This window comes from Lissotriton helveticus, chromosome 1_1, assembly GCF_964261635.1.
Source record: "Lissotriton helveticus chromosome 1_1, aLisHel1.1, whole genome shotgun sequence".
Taxonomy (NCBI): Eukaryota; Metazoa; Chordata; class Amphibia; order Caudata; family Salamandridae; genus Lissotriton; species Lissotriton helveticus.
Window position 1 is genome coordinate 1,251,185,418 of NC_136057.1, and position 20,801 is coordinate 1,251,206,218.

General features: G+C 42.6%; 1 protein-coding gene across 1 annotated transcript in view; it reads right to left on the reverse strand.

Annotated features, from left to right (window-relative positions):
* Window positions 1-727: 727 nt before the first annotated feature.
* The window catches only part of ABCD2 (ATP binding cassette subfamily D member 2), a 218,981-nt gene continuing 198,907 nt past the window's right edge, over window positions 728-20,801 (reverse strand). Inside the window, exon 10 of the mRNA XM_078679996.1 lies at window positions 728-3,064. Within this exon, the coding sequence (XP_078536122.1) occupies window positions 2,854-3,064 (211 nt within the window). The 3' untranslated portion in view covers window positions 728-2,853. The remainder of the gene's footprint in view (window positions 3,065-20,801) is intronic.

Consider the following 20,801-nt stretch of genomic DNA (forward strand, 5'->3'; position numbering starts at 1 on the left):
GACAGCTTAAAAAGTTTACAGTCCAAAGTTATTGCTTTTAGAACAATCATCCTCAAGAAACAAACTCTATACTGACCAGAAGACGGTTCATAGAAACTGCGGTCCTCTGCTTGCACTGCAAAACAATATTCTACCTGGCACGGAATCAGCAATATAGTATGTTTCCACAATCAAATGTATGCAACACATGCACCAACTGGTGCATTAACCCTTTAACAAACCAGATCGAGAGATTGCCTAAGTAAATAACATGGGATTTGCCCTTTCAAGCTAAGTCTCTTCACACTTTGAAACACATAAACAAAATGTAACTATTTTCAGCAGGGCAAAGACACTGACGCCTGATATCCAGTATAAATTGATGGACAATCTTGAACCAGGGGAATAGCAGAACATTTTAAACAAAAACATCACTGCTTTGATCTTGTCTTTTGTAAACCCTGATGATGGTGGACCTAGAGAAGCCAGAAAAAACACACGTCTATAGCTGTGGCAAATACAAATTCTCAAAAGGACTGGAAACTTACCTTGGCTGAGGAAACTGATGAAAATGGACATCAAGCAATAATAAAGAAGAGACGCAGAGTCTAAACTTGGACCTTCACATTGCTCTTCTTCTGGGTTTTGGTCCTGACTGGTACTATAACAGAGATCTTTCTGGACCTCACTTAGGACAAAAAAGCTAGTATGGATTTGCAATATCTTCATGAAACACAGTACAGAAAATTGTAAATACCAGACCTTTATTCTCTTTTGAAATGACAAAAGCAAAGCAATGTATATTGCTTTTGAGAACAACCATCTTTATGAAACTAACAGGAAACAGAACAAAGTCCAGTGGAATTTAATTGTTGGTTTCATTTTGAATTTAAAAGACCAGAACAATACAGTTATTTGATTGAACAATGTTTGTCTAATTAACAGTTTGTAGTTACAGTATTCACAAGCACCTGTTTAAAAGACACATTTTTAATAAATAAGGAATGATGAGAAGGGAATTAATTTTGGCTGAGGGAACAGCTATATTTAAAATAGTCATGATTTCAAACAAGCTCCGAAATAAAAACTTTCAAAAATTATGAATTTAGTAAATATTCAATATAAGTTTTACAACAGACTTTACGAAACGTATGTTTTGCAGTTGTAAAAAATAAACCAAAAGTCAGCCCTTTTGGTATGAAATTTACACTCTATACAGTTCTGCGTAAACTACCACAATTTTTGGTTCTCTTGAAATATAGTCCTATCTTTAAGGCTCAGAAAGCAAGTATAGAACCATTGGCGGAATTCCACAAATCTATTATGTACAGTTTTCTGACTTTAAAATTAGGATTGGGAATACATATATTACAATTAAAAAAGGAACAAAAACACTAAAAAAAATACATTGATAGATTATCATTATACCATGTGCATTAGGACAGGGGGATATGACTGAATATCCCCATCAGCTTTTAGCAGCACGTGTCCATACTGAAAATCCACTATTTTACAACATTGTTTCCGAAATGGTCTCCTTGCCCCACCATACAATGATGTTTGGCCAGCCCCCGAATGCTTGGGGCAAAATGACAGCTCTATATTTTCTGATTGCCTAACAAAGGCAGCAGGACAGTATGATTTGGGGCATATGTTACCAGCATGATATGAAACCACCCCACCAACTGTTCACTTTATGTAGTGACCTGCTTGCTGCACTGCTTTATGCAATGAAGGTTCATTTTTAGGAGAGGTATAAAATATTTGTGTCATGACTATTGCTACTCTGCTATAAAGTATACCAAAGTATAAACACCAGTCTACTTGTTTCCGACCTGAGATATCTTACAACATAAATTTTACGACAAAGTTTAACTCTATACTTGATAACCTATGCACACTCAAATTATTGAATATTGATCTTAAAGTACTTAGAATATTTATTAAAAATAACATAATATTATATCTTGGTTTTGTTCTATTGTTTGACACAGCTGTCTGCATCAATTTAAAGAAAAAAAAGAATGCAAGACTTTTTGACTTTTAAATTGTTCAGTGCGATTTATCTTCTTTAAAACAAATGACTTCCATGCATACGCAATTCACTCACATGCATGAATGAGTACCTCATGCTACAGTCGCCTAACATTGATGATATTGCAGAAGTGCAAAGGCCAGCCTATATTTAAGCGAGTGTCAAGCAACCTTAATATTCACATTCATCAAGTCAACAGAATCATTGGAAACAAATATTAAATTAAATTAAACATGGATCTGTGTTTTTAAGAGCGACAGTCTTCTTAGCCAAAAATCTGAAAGAGCATTGCATTCTTAGACGCATTTCAAAGTCATTGGTTGATCTCAGGCAAAATAGTTTAAAATGGCGGGTATGTGAATTTAATTTTTCTATGAGTATAGTAACTAATTAAAATGCCAACTCAAGTAGCATAGAACTCACCTGCAAATGGCCTGTATTGGTAATTTCAGAACTAAACTTAATTCTACGGGCATGTCATCTTTTCTTAATTTCTCTTGCATTGGTGTGTACCTGAGATTTTGGTCTTCACTTGTATTAGGGTTCTCATGTACAATCAGCACTCTTTTTGACAGCAGTAAAGTAATGCACGCTAGTACTCACAGGATTGCTTCTTCATTGTGCCAGGTTGGCCATACTGCATGTTTGGTTATTTTGTCACCTAGAATCACTCCTATCTTCTACCATTGCATAACACTGAGGTTTGCAGATCACACTTTACAGCATAATGATTGAATATCGAAACATGCGCACAATACAATCCGGTTGCCTCGTTGAACACATTTTTAGTTCTTAACTAAAAAAATATAGGAAGGGTCTCTTTGAGCACATTCAGATATTTACTCTTCATTGTCGACTGTTTTCAGCACCGAATCTTCTCCCAGTATTTTGCAAAGTTCGTTAAGCCTCCTTTGCATTTTAGGAATGCCTGCAAGTTGTGATTCTAGTCTTTGTTTTTCATCACTTAGGGATAAGCGAGTAGCAGTGTCCAGATGCTCAAAGCGCCAGCCTCCTTCACCATCAAACTGCAACAGATGAGTGTGGTATTTCCTGCAGGAAAAGGTAATATCGGAGAAGTTTTATGATGTAAGGTTCGCACAAAGATATTCAGGACCGCACCAATGTTAATGTATAGGAAAGCATTGACCAATTACTTGGCCTCTTGGGGCTATTGTCATTGTAGGTTCACGCCTCAATACTCCAGTAATACTACTTTCCATACTTTTAAATTATTTTGTCAATTTTGTCTTGCAGTCAATATACTCCTTAATTTACTTGAAGAAGGGGTCATCAGTTATATATAAAGTGACTCAAAATCATCAACAAACCACTTCAGCACACCTGGGGCAAATTTTGCCACAGTGCTGGTCCCTTCTTCTGTAAGCACATTTAACTCCCAAAAGTGAAATAATGAACAATGACGTCTATTTCATTCAATTTTTATATACTTTTTAATAAATGGCCATTCGTGAACAGAAAAAAAAGTGGTGAATTGAAAGGGCCGTGGAAGTCTATTCAGACTCTGATGTAATACCTTTGTTAAACAATTGCTGGGAAATATTAATATATAATGCCTCGCTATCTAATAAAAACAAAATCTGTGACAGAGTTAAAGGCTAGACCACAAATACTTTTTTATCATGGTGCCTTTGAAATTTTATGGCTTTGCTTCAGTAGGAGCGCAAAGAAAATGGGTACAGTGTTTGGATAGACCTAACATAATTCTAGATATTTTGCAGATCATCAGAGCATGCTTGGTTTTGTGTAGGCCAGAGCAAACAAATTGTCTCGTAGGATTTTGTTTTCTGTTGGTTTCTTGCGGATTAAACTAAAATACAATAAAAGATTTCTGTGATGATAGTATTTCTATTGTAATATTCTAGAATTAGAATGGTTTGGAATATTTCCTAGTGTTAATAAGAGTAATCATGTATTTGCTTTCTGTCTTAACTCTTATCTTACTTGATACCCTGGCCTGATGAAAGCCCCATAAACTGACTGAGAAAGGAGGGTGATACAGCTTTTCTTTTTGAGGAGTAAGCACAATAATCACAAGACATCAAGATCATAACAGCATGCAATACATATACCGCAGGGGGAAAAAAGGGTGCCATTATACATTAAATAAATAGATAAACATATGAGGGTAATAAGAAAAATTGAACAGATAAAATGGAGAAGTACAAATATATTAAAAAGCAATATTTTTGCTTAATTTAGCAAGGGTCCCCAAATTCGGAAAAACTTCTTCCCGGATCGAATGCCTCTGCTCTTAGCAATAGCCATCTCTCTCTCTAGAATCTCCCTTAGCACTGTCCACCATTCAAAAGCTCTAGGCGAAGTTTTAGATATCCAAGTGTGGGCAACGCAAAGTCATGCTGTTACTAGCATAATTGATAGGTCCTAATCCCAGGGATACGCCTGTTTTATAGCCAAACATAATCTCTTTCTCTGCTAAATATAAATTAATATTTAGACGATCAGCTATGATGCCCTGTACCTCTTTCCAAAACGCGGCCATGTCTGGACAGACGACAAGGATGTGTAGACTATTTGCAGCTATCAGTCCAAATTTGGCGCCTTTACATTTATCATTCATATTTATATTGCTAGGACCTATCCATTTAACTGTACTTTCTGGTGTATAATAAAGCATAAACACTGTTTTAAACTGTTGCAACTTGAGATTGATAGAGTGGATCTAAACTCTCCAATGGTTCTACTATATCAGCTGAGCTAACATCTTGGCCAAATAGCTCAGCCCATTTTAGTGCCATCTTTAGATTATCATTCTCCCAAGTTTAGGCGAATAATTGACACACCTTACTAATAGTCAGTTTTGATTCTGAATGTATATACTGCAGTATGTCTGATCCCATAGGTTGTTTAATACCTCTGTGTCCCAGTAAATAATCTCTTATCTGTAAATATTCATAAAACATATTTTTAGGGAGGCTAAATGAAGTCTGCTGATCTGAAAATGTACGGAACCCGGCAGCATTATACAGATGGCTTTACTGTCTAATACTAAATCTATTCCAGGATTTAGCTAGCGTATCATGAAAGATATCAGGGAGCATAGGATTACACCATAATGGCATGTTGAGATGTATCAAAGGTAGAAAGTAGTTAACTGTGATTTCGCGCCATATACAGGCTATATCCTTAAGAGGGTTAAATCTCAGTCTCTTAAAATGATTTGGGTCATTTATTCTATACATGACCATAGTACTGTCATTGCCAATAGCAGGATTGTAACAGCATTGATGTCTTCTAGAATCAAGGAGATCTTGCAAATGTCCTACAAAAGAAGCCCAAAAATATAGTTTAAAGCCCGGTAATTTGAGTCAGCCCTTGCTATAAGGAAGTTTTAAATACTTTACAGCACGTCTCGGCTGTTTATAGCTCCAAATAAAACTACTAATAACCCCCTCAAGTTTTTAAAAACAATAGTTTGGGACTCTCAAAGGTATTGCCCTAAATAAAGAAAGAAATTTAGGCAGAATAATCATTTTTATAATATTGCAGCGACCTATAATACTAATTGGCAACTTATGCCAGTCCCTCATTTTAGAAACCATTATTTAAGTAAGGAATCGTAGTTCAGTTTTATGACCTGCCATATATCTGAAGTAATCTGAATGCCTAAGTAAGTGGCTGACATACAGGCCCGGTTACCGCCCTTCCTGATTGAAAGTTAAGGACAGTCTGAGTTTTACTAACATTAAGCTTATATCCGGAAACGTGTCCAAATACACTTGCTTTGGATTGGATTGTTTCTATCGCCCTTGCTGGGTCTATGGAGAATACAGCAATATCATCGGCATAAACCGTAATTTTCAGTTCATCAGAGCCTAGTAAAACTGGAGGAATAGATGGATTAGAGAGCAGAAATTTGATGTATGGTTCGATGTATAAAGCAAAGAGTAAGGGTGATAGAGGGCACCCTTGCCAAGTGCCCCTCAGAATTTTAAATGGTGTAGACTGCTAGGCTAAATAGATTTATTTGGCGCTCGGACATCTATATAAGGCTCGTACCCAATCATAAAATCGGCCATGGATATTATATGCCATAAGTGTAGCCCAAAGACAGTCCCATGTTACACGGTCGAATGCCTTTTCTGCGTCGAGCATGATCATTCCTATGTCCAAGTTAGTTTTAGAGGCAACATCAAATGCAACAATAGAGGTATTCATATGCGCAGCCGTGCCTCTGCCGGGTATAAATCCATATTGCTGGGCAGAGGCGAGTTGTGTCATAAAGGGTGCAAGGCGCGTTGCCAATATTTGTGCAAAAATGTTCGCATCAGCATTTATTTATGGTATCGGGCGGTATGATCCACACTCTTCTCTCTGCTTATTCTTCTTTAAGAAAAAAACAATATTTGTCATATCCCATGTCTGAGGTACGGACCCTTTTAAACCAATATGGTTCATAACTTTAAGCATTACAGAGATTAAGCTGGCCTTAAAAGTCTTATAAAATTCCACCGGTAAGTTATCTTCATTGGCTGCTTTCCCGGAGGGAAGAGCATCAATGGCCGGTGATATTTCTTCTGCTGTAATTTCTGAGTTCAGTTAGTTTGCCTGCTTTGTTTCCAATCTATGAATCGTTTGATTAAATCTACACTTTTCCATATAACTAAGAGTTTTTTCTTTATCAAACACATTAGAATTACTATAAAAGGTCTGATAAAAAACAGAGAATTGTTGGGGGGGACGTGGTTAACTGCCAAGAATGGCAGACTTGCTTTGAGAGAGCTCTGTGCCCGGGCCCCAAACAATCCACCCAAATCCTGTTGCTGTGGGGTATTACACACCAAACCGTGTGCTGCATGACCGGGGAGCAATACCGGTGACATACGGCTGTTCCTGAATGGGCAAGGCAGACGAGCGCACTATCGCCGGTGGAGCCTGTTCACGCTGCCGACTCCGGAGCTGTCTGATGGGCACCGATCTGTAAGGCGCCCGTGACACTGCCGAAGCAGTGGCCTGGAACTAATCCTCACCTTGTCTGGGCAGCCCGGGGGCCCAGAATATCGCAGGTGGGTGTACAGACCACGAGAACTGCGGCAGGCCTGAGCAGGGCTGGAGCGATATGTGCGGCTGATGACTGGGCCGCGGATCTGTGGTGCAGGACAGAATTGAGCCGGCCACAGGTGACTGAAGTATTATTACTACAAAAACAATGGCTCCTGTGGAAAAATTACTCAAATAATATGGTAATATTGCTGCACAATGGCAATGTGGGTGAATCACCCACATTGCCATTGTGCAACAATATTACCATATTATTTGAGTAATTTTTCCACAGGAGCCATTGTTTTTGTAGAAATACTTCACCCAGGCTCCCAGTGAGTAGGGTTCCCCTGTTTAATTCCTAACTGAAGTATTATTACGGCGCCCCAGTACACATGTGCCTAGCGACACCTCCATGTGTGCTTGACGGAACAGTTTAGGACACACCCTGTGGGACGACTGGGTGGCAGCGTGCTGAGGGTGATACCAATGCAGAGAGCCCGTCTGTTTAGCTGATCTATGTGCAGGCTGCCCTGTGCTTGATACGACCGGAGGCGTGGCCTAGTGGAATCAGGCACTTTTTTGAGAGCCCCGGTGATGTGGAAGAATGGCTGGAGGTAATGGAGCCAACCAAAACTGTAACTTCTGCTTCTCAAAGCACCGCCAAAAGCCTCAACAGTACTGGAGTCCCTGGTCACCACAGTGGAAGGCGCTCAGAAAAACCATGAAGAGGTTCCTCACAACACAGCAGATGCAACAGAACAAATCACAGGCGATCCTCGCTGCAAACACCTTTACCCACACTGCACGAACGGATGAAAAGACTCCCTCTGAAGAAGATACGCATGACACAGACTCAGAGGGAAGTGTGGCCCTATAACCCACAGTGACCCGGAAAACAGTTAACAAACTCTTTGGTTGATTCGTTATCTTTTTATATTCTACCTGAAAATTTATTCTGTTTTCGTAAGATAACATCTACGTACACATGCGATAGTGATGCTTAATAGTGTGCTCTTATGGCCCATGGAGCCGACATGCCCCTGAGAGATGGCGAATACACCACATGCGAGGTGCTGGCGATGCCTCCAACATGACGAAAGCGCTTCCTGTACTTAACATGTTTATATATGTTCAGTTCAGTTGTGTGGCCCGGTATAGTTCTACGACCGGACCGAGTTTTGGGTTTCTTTTCGGGGGGGGGACAATCCTATTGCAGATGCGGGCTCAGTTGGACGCGGTTGCTTAGAAGCTCTGCCTACAGTTACGTGGGTAAAAGTTGTTCTACAACACGCACACTTAGCAAATACACTATACTGGCGTGGAATGTTCACGGAATGGGCTCTGTGCAGAAGTGGCACAGAATACATGCACAGCTACAGCGCCATGAAGCACAGATAGTATATCATCTGCAGGAGTCCCATATGATGGACAGTGAAGTGCTAAAGCTCCGTAAGAAATGGAGAGGTCAGATATTTTCCACTATGTACTCAAGCTTTGCGCGAGGGGTCACAATTTGGATTCGACATGGAGTGCCATTTTTAGCGCTGGAGCAGCGGATATATAAGCAAGGTGTAGTAACGAGGTCCACACGTTGTTGAGTTCAATATCATTTAATAAGTTCAATTCCTCATGGGTGCTCCCTGCTTGACAGAATCGTAATTCCCCAACATTCTACAGCTGCCTTCAAGTGACAGCACGGGTCAAACCAACGGGAGAGAAGCGGGAGGGGGGAAGCAGGGAGAAGAGGGAGGAACCAAGTGACAAGTTACAACACATCATCCTCCCTAGGGAGACAATGGGGAAAAGGCAGGGGGCATAAGAAAAGAGGAGCGGAGTGGATAGAAGAGAGAGAGCGAGTGAGAGAAGGAGAAAAAGAAGAAGAGAGGAAGACAGAAACAGGAAAAGAGAAGAAAGCTGCGACTACACAAAGAGGCCTAAAAGCGGGTCCTGCAAGGAAGACCGCAGCCCCTGTACGAACCTGGGACATAGAGAAAGATGAACCAAAGGCCTCTGCCAAAGTTTTGGCAGAGAGCCACTTTAAATCAGAAGACAGTCTGTGTGAGAGCGGGGTGGAGGAAATCAGGAATAGGGAAGATCCTGAGCCTCTAACTACTCTTCCCCACCCTTACCTATCAACCGTAAGAAGACAATAAATCCCCAGGGTATCCCGGTAGATCTGATAGTGAAGGGTAAAGCGTGAGATGAAGACCCACAATATCCGTCCACCCCGGGCCCCTAAAATACTAACAAGAAACAGTAAGGCTTAAAACTACTAATGATACGTGTGTCTGTCCTCAAAGAACTAATGTAGACACTGGTAGAACATAACTACCCCTTCATCATGTCCCGGGAGACAACACTTCAGGCTTCTAGATAAACTCAGTTAATATTTCACATGTGGTACTACAGTAAACAAGGGTTATTAGTTCTGTGATGGCCAACCCGAAGTCAAAGTTATAATAATCCTCAGTTCCAATATTACCCAGGAGGGTTGCTGTTAAAGATGGTTATAAGTTCTGTGATGGCCACTCATAAGTCCAGGCCATAACCAAGGTGGAAAACAGATTTCCCTGGCGGATGCTGCAGAGTAAATGATTCCTAGAATACCTGCTTTTCCGCTATGCCAGTAAGCCACCAGTCAGTTCCTAAGTTTTACCTCGAGGAGGAGCGTTGCACCTTGTGGTGTGCCTCTTAACTTCCTCCACAGTCTCCTCTAAGCTTCCCAAACACCAGGGAAGAATTTACAATTATGCTCAAGGCTACTCTCCCACGTATCTTCACTTTCCTTGCAGGTGAGAGAACAAAACTTTAAGACCTTCTCCTTGGGTAGTTTCCTGGACCAGATCGCACTGCGTCTGCGCCTTGTAACCACGCAGACCTCATACACCTTATCACAGTCGTTGTCTGGTCTAGACCATCCTCCCCCTTCGGATCTCTTTCCATACTCAGCACCTGAACCTCTGGTCATGGGTTCACACCATGTAACTTCATGCCACTCTCTCCAAAAGTTGTGTCGAATAGGCTTACACTTTTCCTCCTTAAGTCTTTTAGTTGGAGTAACTTTACATTTTCCATTACTACCAAACTCATTTTCATTTTTTCTAACTTCTTCACTTTCTTCCTTCACAGATTTCATGCTTATATTTTCCCTCCTTTCAAGTCCTTTATAAATACCATGTTTGACTTTGAGTTTGTCCATAACTACCTTTTTTCTCCATTCCACTCTCCAAGCAGTTCCTTTCCATGCCCCCTCACCCTCATATGGTGGTTTTCTTTCTTTTAACCGCTCAAACCAAGCTAATTGTGTACTGTTGATTTTCACCAGATCACTACCAAGTTCATTGCTTTTTTGATATATCATCCATCTTAATGCCTTTTGTTCCACCCCTCTCAGATGGGAGAGTTGATTTTCTGTGTTGTACCTCTTTTCCTTCGTACTTCTTTTCCTGTGTGACACAGAGTCCGCGACCCTAATTATTTCACTTCCTCCAAAGTTGATAGTACACACAGGGTTAACTTTGCTCATGTTCATCTCCACTTTGTCATCCTTGTCATCCCTGATAACTTCATATCTTTGTACATCACGAGACATCACTTGCATAAAATGATCCCTAATACCTTCCATAACTTCTTCACTTACATTCCTTCCAGCTCCCTCTTGTTCATTCTTTTCAATGTTAATGTAGACCTCTTCACCTCCAGCTCCCAATCTGTTCAACACTATTTCCACCTTATCACTGGGGAGTAATGATTGTTCCTCATTTTCTATAATATCTAAATTACGAAAATCTTCCTTCCACTTTTCCTTTGTATTTGTAGTAATACCATCCCTTCAAAAAAATGGCTCCAGTGGCGATGAGTTATACCTCTTGTTTATTTCCATGTTAATTCCACTGTATAACCAGATGAATAGAACACAACAAGAAAATTTCTATGGGTACTATGTTACTGGCGATACACGCCATAGGTGAAAAGAGATGGGAAGCTAAATACTCTTTAATCCACCCAGTGCGATGGCGTGATTGCTCCGGAGCACAGTTGTCATTCACTTTAATCAGCTCCAAAAGTAGATTACTCAAAAACTGCTTTGCGCCGTTACTCGTGTGAGCTGACAACAGGTAAATTTCACAGTTAGATTCATCACACGTTTTTTTCCTATTCCTTTATCCCTAGAAAGTGGATATTTTATACTTCTTGACGCTTGTAAAATCAAAATTCTTTTCAATCGTAAGTGACAGTTCTTAAGAAATACGCTTCACCTCACAGCGCGCTGCCTCAGATCAATTTCCTACGCTGCACCAGGGGTTTGCTGTACACCCTGTTATTCTCACTGTTTTCATGAAATGCACATCACCTCACGGCGCGCTGCCTCAGATAGCTTATATACGCTGCACCAGGGGTTTGCTGTACACCCTGTTATTCTCAATTTCTTCACGCAGCACCAGAACGCCTCCTTAGATCTGTTTCAAACTCGGGAGCAGGGGTTTGAAACACACCCTGTCCCGCTCCCGTCTCCTCACACGGTTTCAATGGCTTCCCACAAGCACTTGCACCACTCTTGTGTTTTTCCAACTGGGGTACAGCCTTCGGGAGTTTTTTTTTTCTTAAACGCTTATACCAACATGCTCGGTTACACAGAGGCTGTTCCTTACTCGCATCCGACAATACTTTGTTTAGAAGAAAAAAAAATTAGCTTACAAATGCAGTCCTTCACTCATGCTTAAATAGCTTGACGCACTGCCTCGGGTCAGTTTCCACTGCGATGTCAGAGATTTGACATGGTTCCCTGCTCAGAACACTTCACCTCCGACAGCTTCATAAGTCTAATCTCCTTGACTTGCGCTGAACCCCTTGTTCTCCGACCTGAGTCTTGCTTTCCTGCACCATAAGAATATCAAGGGAATACCAAGGTAAAACCTGATATTACTTTCACTTTTTTTTCTTTCCCAGTCCGAGTAATGATACTTTCCGACTCCTTCTCATATCATTTCTCCTATGGGATTCACTGCACCCCAAATCAAAAATTAATAAATTAGGTTGAACTCACACTTGTAACAGCCATCATACATCTTGGCACCTCATATCAACGATTCCTCACGTGGGTAGTTCACCAATATGCCGTTCTTTACTCCTTTCAAATTACGACCAGCCTCCTTTCACCTCAGAAAATAACCGGCTCTTCACGCAGGAACACTCGCTTCAATGCTTAAAATGGCCAGACGGTGGCAGTGCCGTCCCAGGTTTGCACTGTATATTTGAGGAGAATTTCGTAAAATGTGACAGAATTTTTGCTGCAATCATGAAAACTGAGGAGAGTTAAATTTTGAACGCAAAATTCGCCGACACACCTCAATATCACTTGCGGAAACAGAGGACACTTGGTACCCTTGCCTTGCTCATTCATCAAATCAGTCACCAAGGCTCAATTTGCAAAGTTCACAAAACGGCGTAAACGATTCCGAATCTGTTCCCCGCTCCGCTCAGCTCTCTTCACTAAGCTGAAACTGCTCACCTCGTGAACTATCACGATTAACTTGGCTCTTGCTCCTCTCACCATTTCATTTCCACACGGACTTTCGCCTTTTTCCCAGAGCTCGTTTTTCCAAGTCAGTCACCCAGGCTCATATTTTCAACTTCCAAGTGCGGCGATGGCGAGCTCTCCTCATGAGCTTAAGCTGCTCAACTCATGAACATTAGCCTCCTCCGAAGCTCATAAACTCGGGTCTTACACCTCTTCTCTATCACAATTACAAGAGCGCCCGAGATAAATCATCGAATCATTTCATTTCTTTTTCCTCGTTCAAGCTCACAAATTCCAGGGGAGAGCACCCCACTGACCCTGGCTCAGCTCCGTTTCCGTCGTCGCCAAAATGTAGTAACGAGGTCCACACGTTGTTGAGTTCAATATCATTTAATAAGTTCAATTCCTCATGGGTGCTCTCTGCTTGACAGGATCGTAATTCCCCAACATTCTACAGCTGCCTTCAAGTGACAGCACGGGTCAAACCAACGGGAGAGAAGCGGGAGGGGGGGAAGCAGGGAGAAGAGGGAGGAACCAAGTGACAAGTTACAACACAAGGGCATACATATTTGTAAGGGGGACGCTGGATGGCCAGCATGTGGTTCTGGGGAACATATACGCCCCTAATTTTGAGTAAGATAAGTACTGAGGAATTCTAAGCAATGCACTGGCGGGGTGGGAGCTGCACCCATGGATTATAGGGGGCGATTGCAATACAGTACTGGATGTTACACTGGATAGGTCTCACCCACCCATGCACTGAGCAGGAGTGTATAAACAAGTAGAAGCACTAGGTAGCTGGGCGGATGGATGGGAAATATGTGACGCATGGAGGATGCGGCATCCTACACATAGAGAATACTCCTTTTATTCCCCTGTTCACGTGCTTCACACGAGAATAGACAGAATATACTGTTCTAATAGGATTGCAATGCAAGTGTCCCAGGCTACATACTTGACAAGAGACTTTTTCCAACCACAACAAGTTGGAGATTGTACTTAAGTGGGGCAGGATTCCCACCCCAGTTCCCACTTGGCACCTGTGGCGATAATTACTGGAGGATTCAGTGTTCCGAGCTACTATGTCAGACACTATTGAACATTTCACAGAGAATAGTAACACTGCGTTGAGAAGGCTGATTGAGTAGGACGCCTTTAAGACGGTTATTAGGGGTAAGGCAATCAGTACGACAGTAGGCGCCCGACAAGAAATACATAAATCCCTATTAGAGGTAGAACACAAAATGGGTAGAATGGAACAGTAAGCCATAACTGACGCTGAAATCGTGCCGCACTACAGGAGGCTAAAATCAGCCATGCGGAATTGCTTGAAACTCTCCGGGTTGTAGATCACCAAAAATATTCACAGCTGCGCCACACTGAAGCAGATAAAACTGGGACATTGCTTGCCAGATTGATTCAGGACACTCCCCCTGCGGTTATCATAAATGAGGTCACTACCCTGGAAGGAGACAAGGCTGTTGCCCAGGGGGACATAAATGTCGCCTTCCGTCAGTATTACGCCACGCTGTACAGTAAACCTAGTAGCAGCACAGAGGCACATATGGAGGCTTTTTTCTCCACCCTTCCATACCCACAGCTCATGGCGGAGGCACAGAAGGAATTATTGGGGCACATTACTCAGTCTGAAATCAGGGTAGCCATGAAGGGACTCCCGCGTAATAAAACCCCCGTACTGGATGGCCTCCCAGTAGAATTTTATGCTACATATGCTGATTCCCTGGTGCCCCAACTAGAAATATTATACAACACAGCACTAGAAAAGGGTTCTTTACCTCTTACTGGTATCACTCCCGAAGCAGGACGAGACCCTACAGATATGGCCAGCTATCACCCGCTGTCAATGCTGACCACAGAGTACAAAATACTCAGTAAGGTGCTGGCCAATAGATTATTGCCCTCCCCGACTAAACTGATCCATATGGACCAGACTGGCTTCCTACCGGCACGTAGCACGTAACTAAACACCAGGAAGCTCCACTATCTCCTGACAGAAGCCCCGGGTAGACATGACCATGCAGGCTGTATATCCTTAGATCTGCTGCAAGCATTTGACTCCATTCACTGGGACTATATGTTCCGTGCCCTGTAGAAATTTGGGATACAAGCGGGCTAGATTGACTGGTTACGTCTATTATATGCTCCTCCTACGGCGAGGGCCCTCACAGGCGGTAACATTTCAGCAGAATACCCGATATATAGAGGAATGAGACAGGTATGCCCTTTGTCACCCCTTATATTCATTCTGGCCCTGGGACCATTGGTGCTTAAAGTGCGTATGGATCTCACTAACATGGGCATAATATTAGGGAACACAACACACCTTTTTTCTGCATACGCAGATGATATTATTCTATATCTTAGAGATCTCAGTTTGCCTTTGGGCCCGCTGTACGAGGTGTTTCATCACTTTGAATTAATCTCAGGCCTTGCAATTAACACAGCAAAGTCACATTTTTTTTTCTTCAAAGAACATGCAAGCTCCACTGCCATTAAGTTTGGAGATAGAAGACTCCAGGTTGCACAAAATACATTTAAATACCTGGGTATCCAGGTCTACCGGGCACAGATGGATATGCTAGATGGTAACTTGCATTGGGCGCTTAGAGCCTTACGCTCTAGTGTTGCTTTCTGGACAATGTTACCTTTGTCAGTCATGGGTAGGGCGGCTATAGCGAAAATGGTGGTCCTACCGCAACTGATTTATTACTTCACTAACTTACCTCCTATGATTCCACACACTACTTTCAAACTGATGAATACTTTACTAATTGACCTAATATGGGTTTCTGGCAGGTGGCGCATTAGTCTTAAGAAACTGCAGCTGGGTAAACGTAGGGGAGGATTGAGCGTTCCTGTCCTACGAGCGTATTATTACACATGTCAATTGCAATCGCTGCCCTATTGGACTGCTGGGCGCAACTTGCAAGAGATAGGGCTCACAGATAAAGACATAGATAGGGGAACCTTACATGCCCTGTTGTTGCCCAATAACAAGACCCTGAGGTGTCTCCCCCCTCTGCTGCGCAGTGTGCTACAATGCTGGAAAGCAGCGCTGCAATATACAGGTGCATCCCCGCGCTTATGCAGGCAATATCCCATTATTGGGAATCTTGTTGACAGACGGCCACATAACTACACGACGAATAACACCGTGGCTGGAAGTAGGGATCGACACGGTGGCAGACCTGTTTGGAGACATGACACTTTTGTAAATGAAACGGGAGCCCCGGTGCAATTATATTTACTACATGCCGCCTTGCTACAATATGTAAAAACCCACTGGGCCCCTCAGAGACAACACCCTCCCACACAAGACCTGGTCAAGATGATGTATTATATGGGAAGAGGCAGCCACCTCATTAAATGGCTATATACAGGGATACGGTCCCATGCTGAGACTGGTCTGGCTCCACTAAGCACGGCATGGGGGGAGGACTTAGGGAGAGACTTGGAGGATAAGGAATGAGCGGCTATGGTCGAACACCCCACAAAGATACCCAGGAATGCAAAATGTAAATTTATTCAAACCATGATTTTACACAGGGCTTACCTCACCCCCCATAAATTGGACAAAATGTTCCCACAGACACAGCACTCCTGCCCGAGATGCCTACTGGAGGAGGCTGGCCTCCTACACATGGTATGGGCGAGTCCAACATTACAAGGGTTCTGGGATGCTGTCAGACACATTATTAGTATGGCCGCGCACCATGAGGTACACAATTCAGTGGAGGAATGCATATTAGGCCTGCACAAACACAGGGGCAAGCATAAGCATGTGGAGAAGTGTGGCTCACTGGTTAGAAGCGGCAGACCCTGAAGCAGAGGTCGGCCCGGGACCAGGGTTCAATTCCCGACGCGGCAGGGTCTTGGGTCAAACGTCCGCGGACTCGATAATTCTCGCTTAGGTGCCTACGCTAACCATGGGTCCCACTCTGCAACTCTGGGCAATAGCTTGCTTAATCTCCACAACGGCCCTAGCAACGCCGGGGATGCCTGGCTTCACCTTGGGGTGCCCTCTCACAGGGAAAGCCAAGACGGGTTCCCCAGCGGTATACAGCGCCAGGACACCACGTAATGAGGTAACAGTGCGCTTTACAAGTATACATACATTACATAAAGTAAGTTATCATTTTGTTGATTTGGCTCTAATTTTAACGATATGTGCCATCACTATGCGATGGAAGTCGAGGAAGCCACCTATGACTCACGCCTGGTATAGTGAACTGCTCCATTGTGGCAGTGCAGAGAGCGCGGCCTTACGCTAAGAAGAGCTCAGAGGCCTACGAAAGGTACCTATAGCATTGGACTGGGATGTTATGATGGAAGCACTCAAAGCTGCAGACGTACACCAGTACAATACCCTTAATGGCACACAGTAGAACATTCACTGAGGCGATACTTTCCCAAACGCCACGACCTGAGATGTGTAATTGTAGTGCATAGCTTTATCAAGAGCCTCAAACTGTAGAATACGAAATATATGGGGAATACTTGAGCAGACATAGGCCTGGGGGGTGGGGGAGGAGGGAGTTTGTAAGCAGTTTAGTTTAGTGTTTCTTAGAGCGGTAACAGCTAACAACACGTTTCACTGAATGGGGTGAGATATCGGGTGTACTAAATACAGGATTTGTCACCGAATCATTCAATTGGCAGGGATGCTATTGCAGAGATGTGTATTTCATGCAGTAATGTTATACCTGCTATCTGTCTTGGAAATTACCGCCCGCTGTACAACATCTTAAAAAGCTTGAAACCTATTAGCTGCCTTTGTAGATATCTCGCACCAATGGTATGATGTATTTTTGAAAAACAATAAAACTATGTTCCAAAACAAAAAACAACAGAGAATTGTTCAACAATCTCTTTGGGTTGTGTGTACAGTAACCCACCATCACCTCTTATGCCCTTTATTACTAGCTCTGCCCGTTTATTGGAAAGTTGATGTGCAAGCACTTTTCCAACTTGCTCGCCATATTCTTACTGTAAAGCTTTGTTTATTATAATTTGTAGCCGTTCTTTCTTTTAAGGACCGGCTTAGCGCAGCACGTTTTTCAATTAAAAGAAAATATATTTGGGAATATATAGGAGTTGTCATATGTTGAGTAGTACCATGTATGATTTCATCTGTATGTACTACTTCTAATTGTCGAATAGCATCTCTAATGTCCTTATTTGCCTGGTTTTTAATTCTGTTTTGTCTTAAAACATATTGCTGAGTAGGCCCCCTTATGTAGGCATTGAGTGAATCCCAGACAGAAAAAAGAGAGGCAAAACCTTCATTGTCCTGTATAAAATTGCTAATACATTCCATCATAAATACTTTATTCTCTATCGTTCAGCAAATAACGAGGCAGCAAAAACTGGCATACTTGTTTAGTAGATGAGCTGAGTGTTACGGTCAGAAGTTAGGGTTATGATCTGAGACTATTTTAGGGCACACTTCACACCTGGCTACTTTAAGGATAGAATTAGAGATAAAAAACATATTGATTTCTTGAATATGATCAATGTGGTGCACTATAATAAGTATAACCAGGTGATGAAGGATGCAGTGTCCGTCAGACATCTTTCAAGCAGTGTAATCGAGCCATTTCCACAATAGTAGCCCTAACTTTCCTCATTCTAACCGATGCACCTTGGTTTGTGGAGTCGATGCAAGGGTTCATAGTACAGTTAAAATCACCCATAATTATTAAATCTCCCTGCCAGTCAAAAAGTTCCAAGGTTAAAGTCTCAAAGATAGATGGATCATCAGTGTTGGTTCCATAGAGAAATTTTCCCGGCTACATTCCAGCATAAACACTTTATGACCCCCATTTTTTTAATATTAGAATCATACAAAAGCCCAAAAACCATAAGACATATCTAACTATAATCCCCGTATCATCATTTTTAGGTGGAGTAAGATACATTAAGCGTCCATGGCATTCCATGCTGTATATGTTGTTGCGACTATAAAATGTCAAATCAAATACATTCTTTCTGCTTACTCCTTCCGGTATTTTTTGTTTAGCCCCCTCCACCACTGCACCCCCATGCCCCGACTAGCCCCACATTGGCCATCCCTGGGGGAGACCCTCCCACCCCACCCTGTTCTTTGGAGAAGAAATTCCCCCCATCCAGGCTGTCGATGGACCTGAAGGCCAGCATGAGCTTGTACTACCCCGGGTAAAACCCGCACCACCCTAAGCCCACCATAGAATAGTTTAGAACAGATTAAGTAGAAAAAAGAAATAAAAAGGAAATTAGAGAAACAAGCATTGGCATAGCCAATAGGTCTCGCCTTTGGGACCTTATAAGTAAAAAGCGAGACCAATTGGCTATGCCAATGCTTGTTTGTTCCAGTGGTTACTGAAATGAGCCTGACGTTCTACTCGTCTGCAGTTTGCCTTGAGCTGGCGTGGGGAGAAGTCACGCCTGACCATGAAGCTTAATAAAGCCTTTTAATTACAAGCTTATTAGTCCCAGAGCTTCATATTACAACATAATTTTGGCGACGACTTGCAGGCTCATTGACAAAGTCGCAGCGTGAACTTCAAGATCCTGTGAAAGCAGTCAGGAAAACAAACCCATGAAGGAAGGTTGAGAGGAGCACTTGACACCCCCATGAGGATTGTAAAAGACAGTCTGTGGATTTGGTGTCAATGCGCAAGTGCAACAGAAAATGAATGTGGAGCGTCGCTGAAAGAAAGAGGAACTAACGTGATATGCTGTAAAATGAAAGAGACACCATATTTAAGTGTAGCAGGAGGATTGTTTTTTAATAGCGGAAAAAAGCAAACTAGTGAAAGCGATTAGTTGAGGCGAGCGCAAGACATCCCTTCTCTCTAAAAGTGCATTTTTGATATAAAGACCACTGTCACATTGACGCAGTTCGATATTGTGTGTTGCAGCGGAGGCACAGCGCAAGGTAATCAGATACAGTGGGGGAGAGATAAAACAAGAGCGGCCGGGAAACTGAAAGTACGGCCGGCCAGCCATGATTAATTAGGGGAGGAGAAGCCGCAGAGCGCACGCTGGGCGAAGCCCTTTGATGTGCTGTGCGGCCGTGAAAAAATGCAATTAGGAGGGAGGGAGGGAGGCTGATGCGCGTGCTTGTTTGGTCACGTGATTCACGTGAACTCAAAGAAAACCGCAGCAAAAAGCCCTTGGTTTGACGAGCTTTTTGAGCACTTGAATTCTCGCTCCGCTCAATGCGCTTGCGCGCATTGATAGGTCGCAAGACTTAAAAAGGAGAGACCCCACTAAAGCCGATTGATATCACTAAATCATATAGTCTATCATAAACATAATCAAAATATATATTCAACGCTTAAAGAGTCTTAGGAGGCCGGTTGATTTGAAGACTTCCATTGCTTAAGAGTTTGCTGAGCCTCTTTGACTGAGTGGAAAAGCCAAGTATGACTGCCGCGCATAGCCTTGAGTCTGGCTGGTTCCTGAAGAAAGGCTTGTGCGCCCGTGGCCTTCATAACGTCGATCAGTTGGCGTAAATTCCATCGGCACTCCATAGTTTCTTTACAGAGATCTGACCTCACAGAAAATGGATATGACTTGGATGTGCTAGGTCGGGCACGGAGAAAAACAATTCCTGAAGTAAATGATCATAGGTTTGGAGTGCTGTCGGCTAGCTTGTGCTTCTTGGTTGAAAAATAGAGGGAGCCTGTGGGCCCGCTGGATCTGGGAGTACCAGTCACAATCAGAAAGATCTAGAAAAGATTTCTGAAATAGTTGAACCAAATAGGCCCTAGGATCAGTGCCCTCCTTTTCCTCAGGAATTCCAAAAAGCTGTAGGTTATTCCTCTGTTGCCTGTTTTCAAGATCGTCAACCTTGTTTTTAAGAGATGTAATTTGAGTTTCATGTGTCCCAATTGTAGCTACTGACACTGCAACAGTATCTTCTGTGTTCGACAGACGCTGTTGTAATTCTGTTATTTCTTGTGTAAGACCAGCTACTTTAGTTGCTACCTCAGACAAACCCTGTTCATCATACTGCTGTCCCCTCTGGCTTGACTAAAGCTATTTAACATTTCGGTTCTCTGTTTGTGAAGTAATTGAAAAATAGCAGATAGGTTTGTTATTGGTATCTTGCCGTAGTTCATATTGATTTGTAGAGATAGCAGAAGTGAGAGCGGAGTGGTTGAAGAGGATACTATTCTTATTGCCAGCAGAGTACGCACCACCAGAAGTTTCTCCAATATAAGCACCAGGACCCGAGCT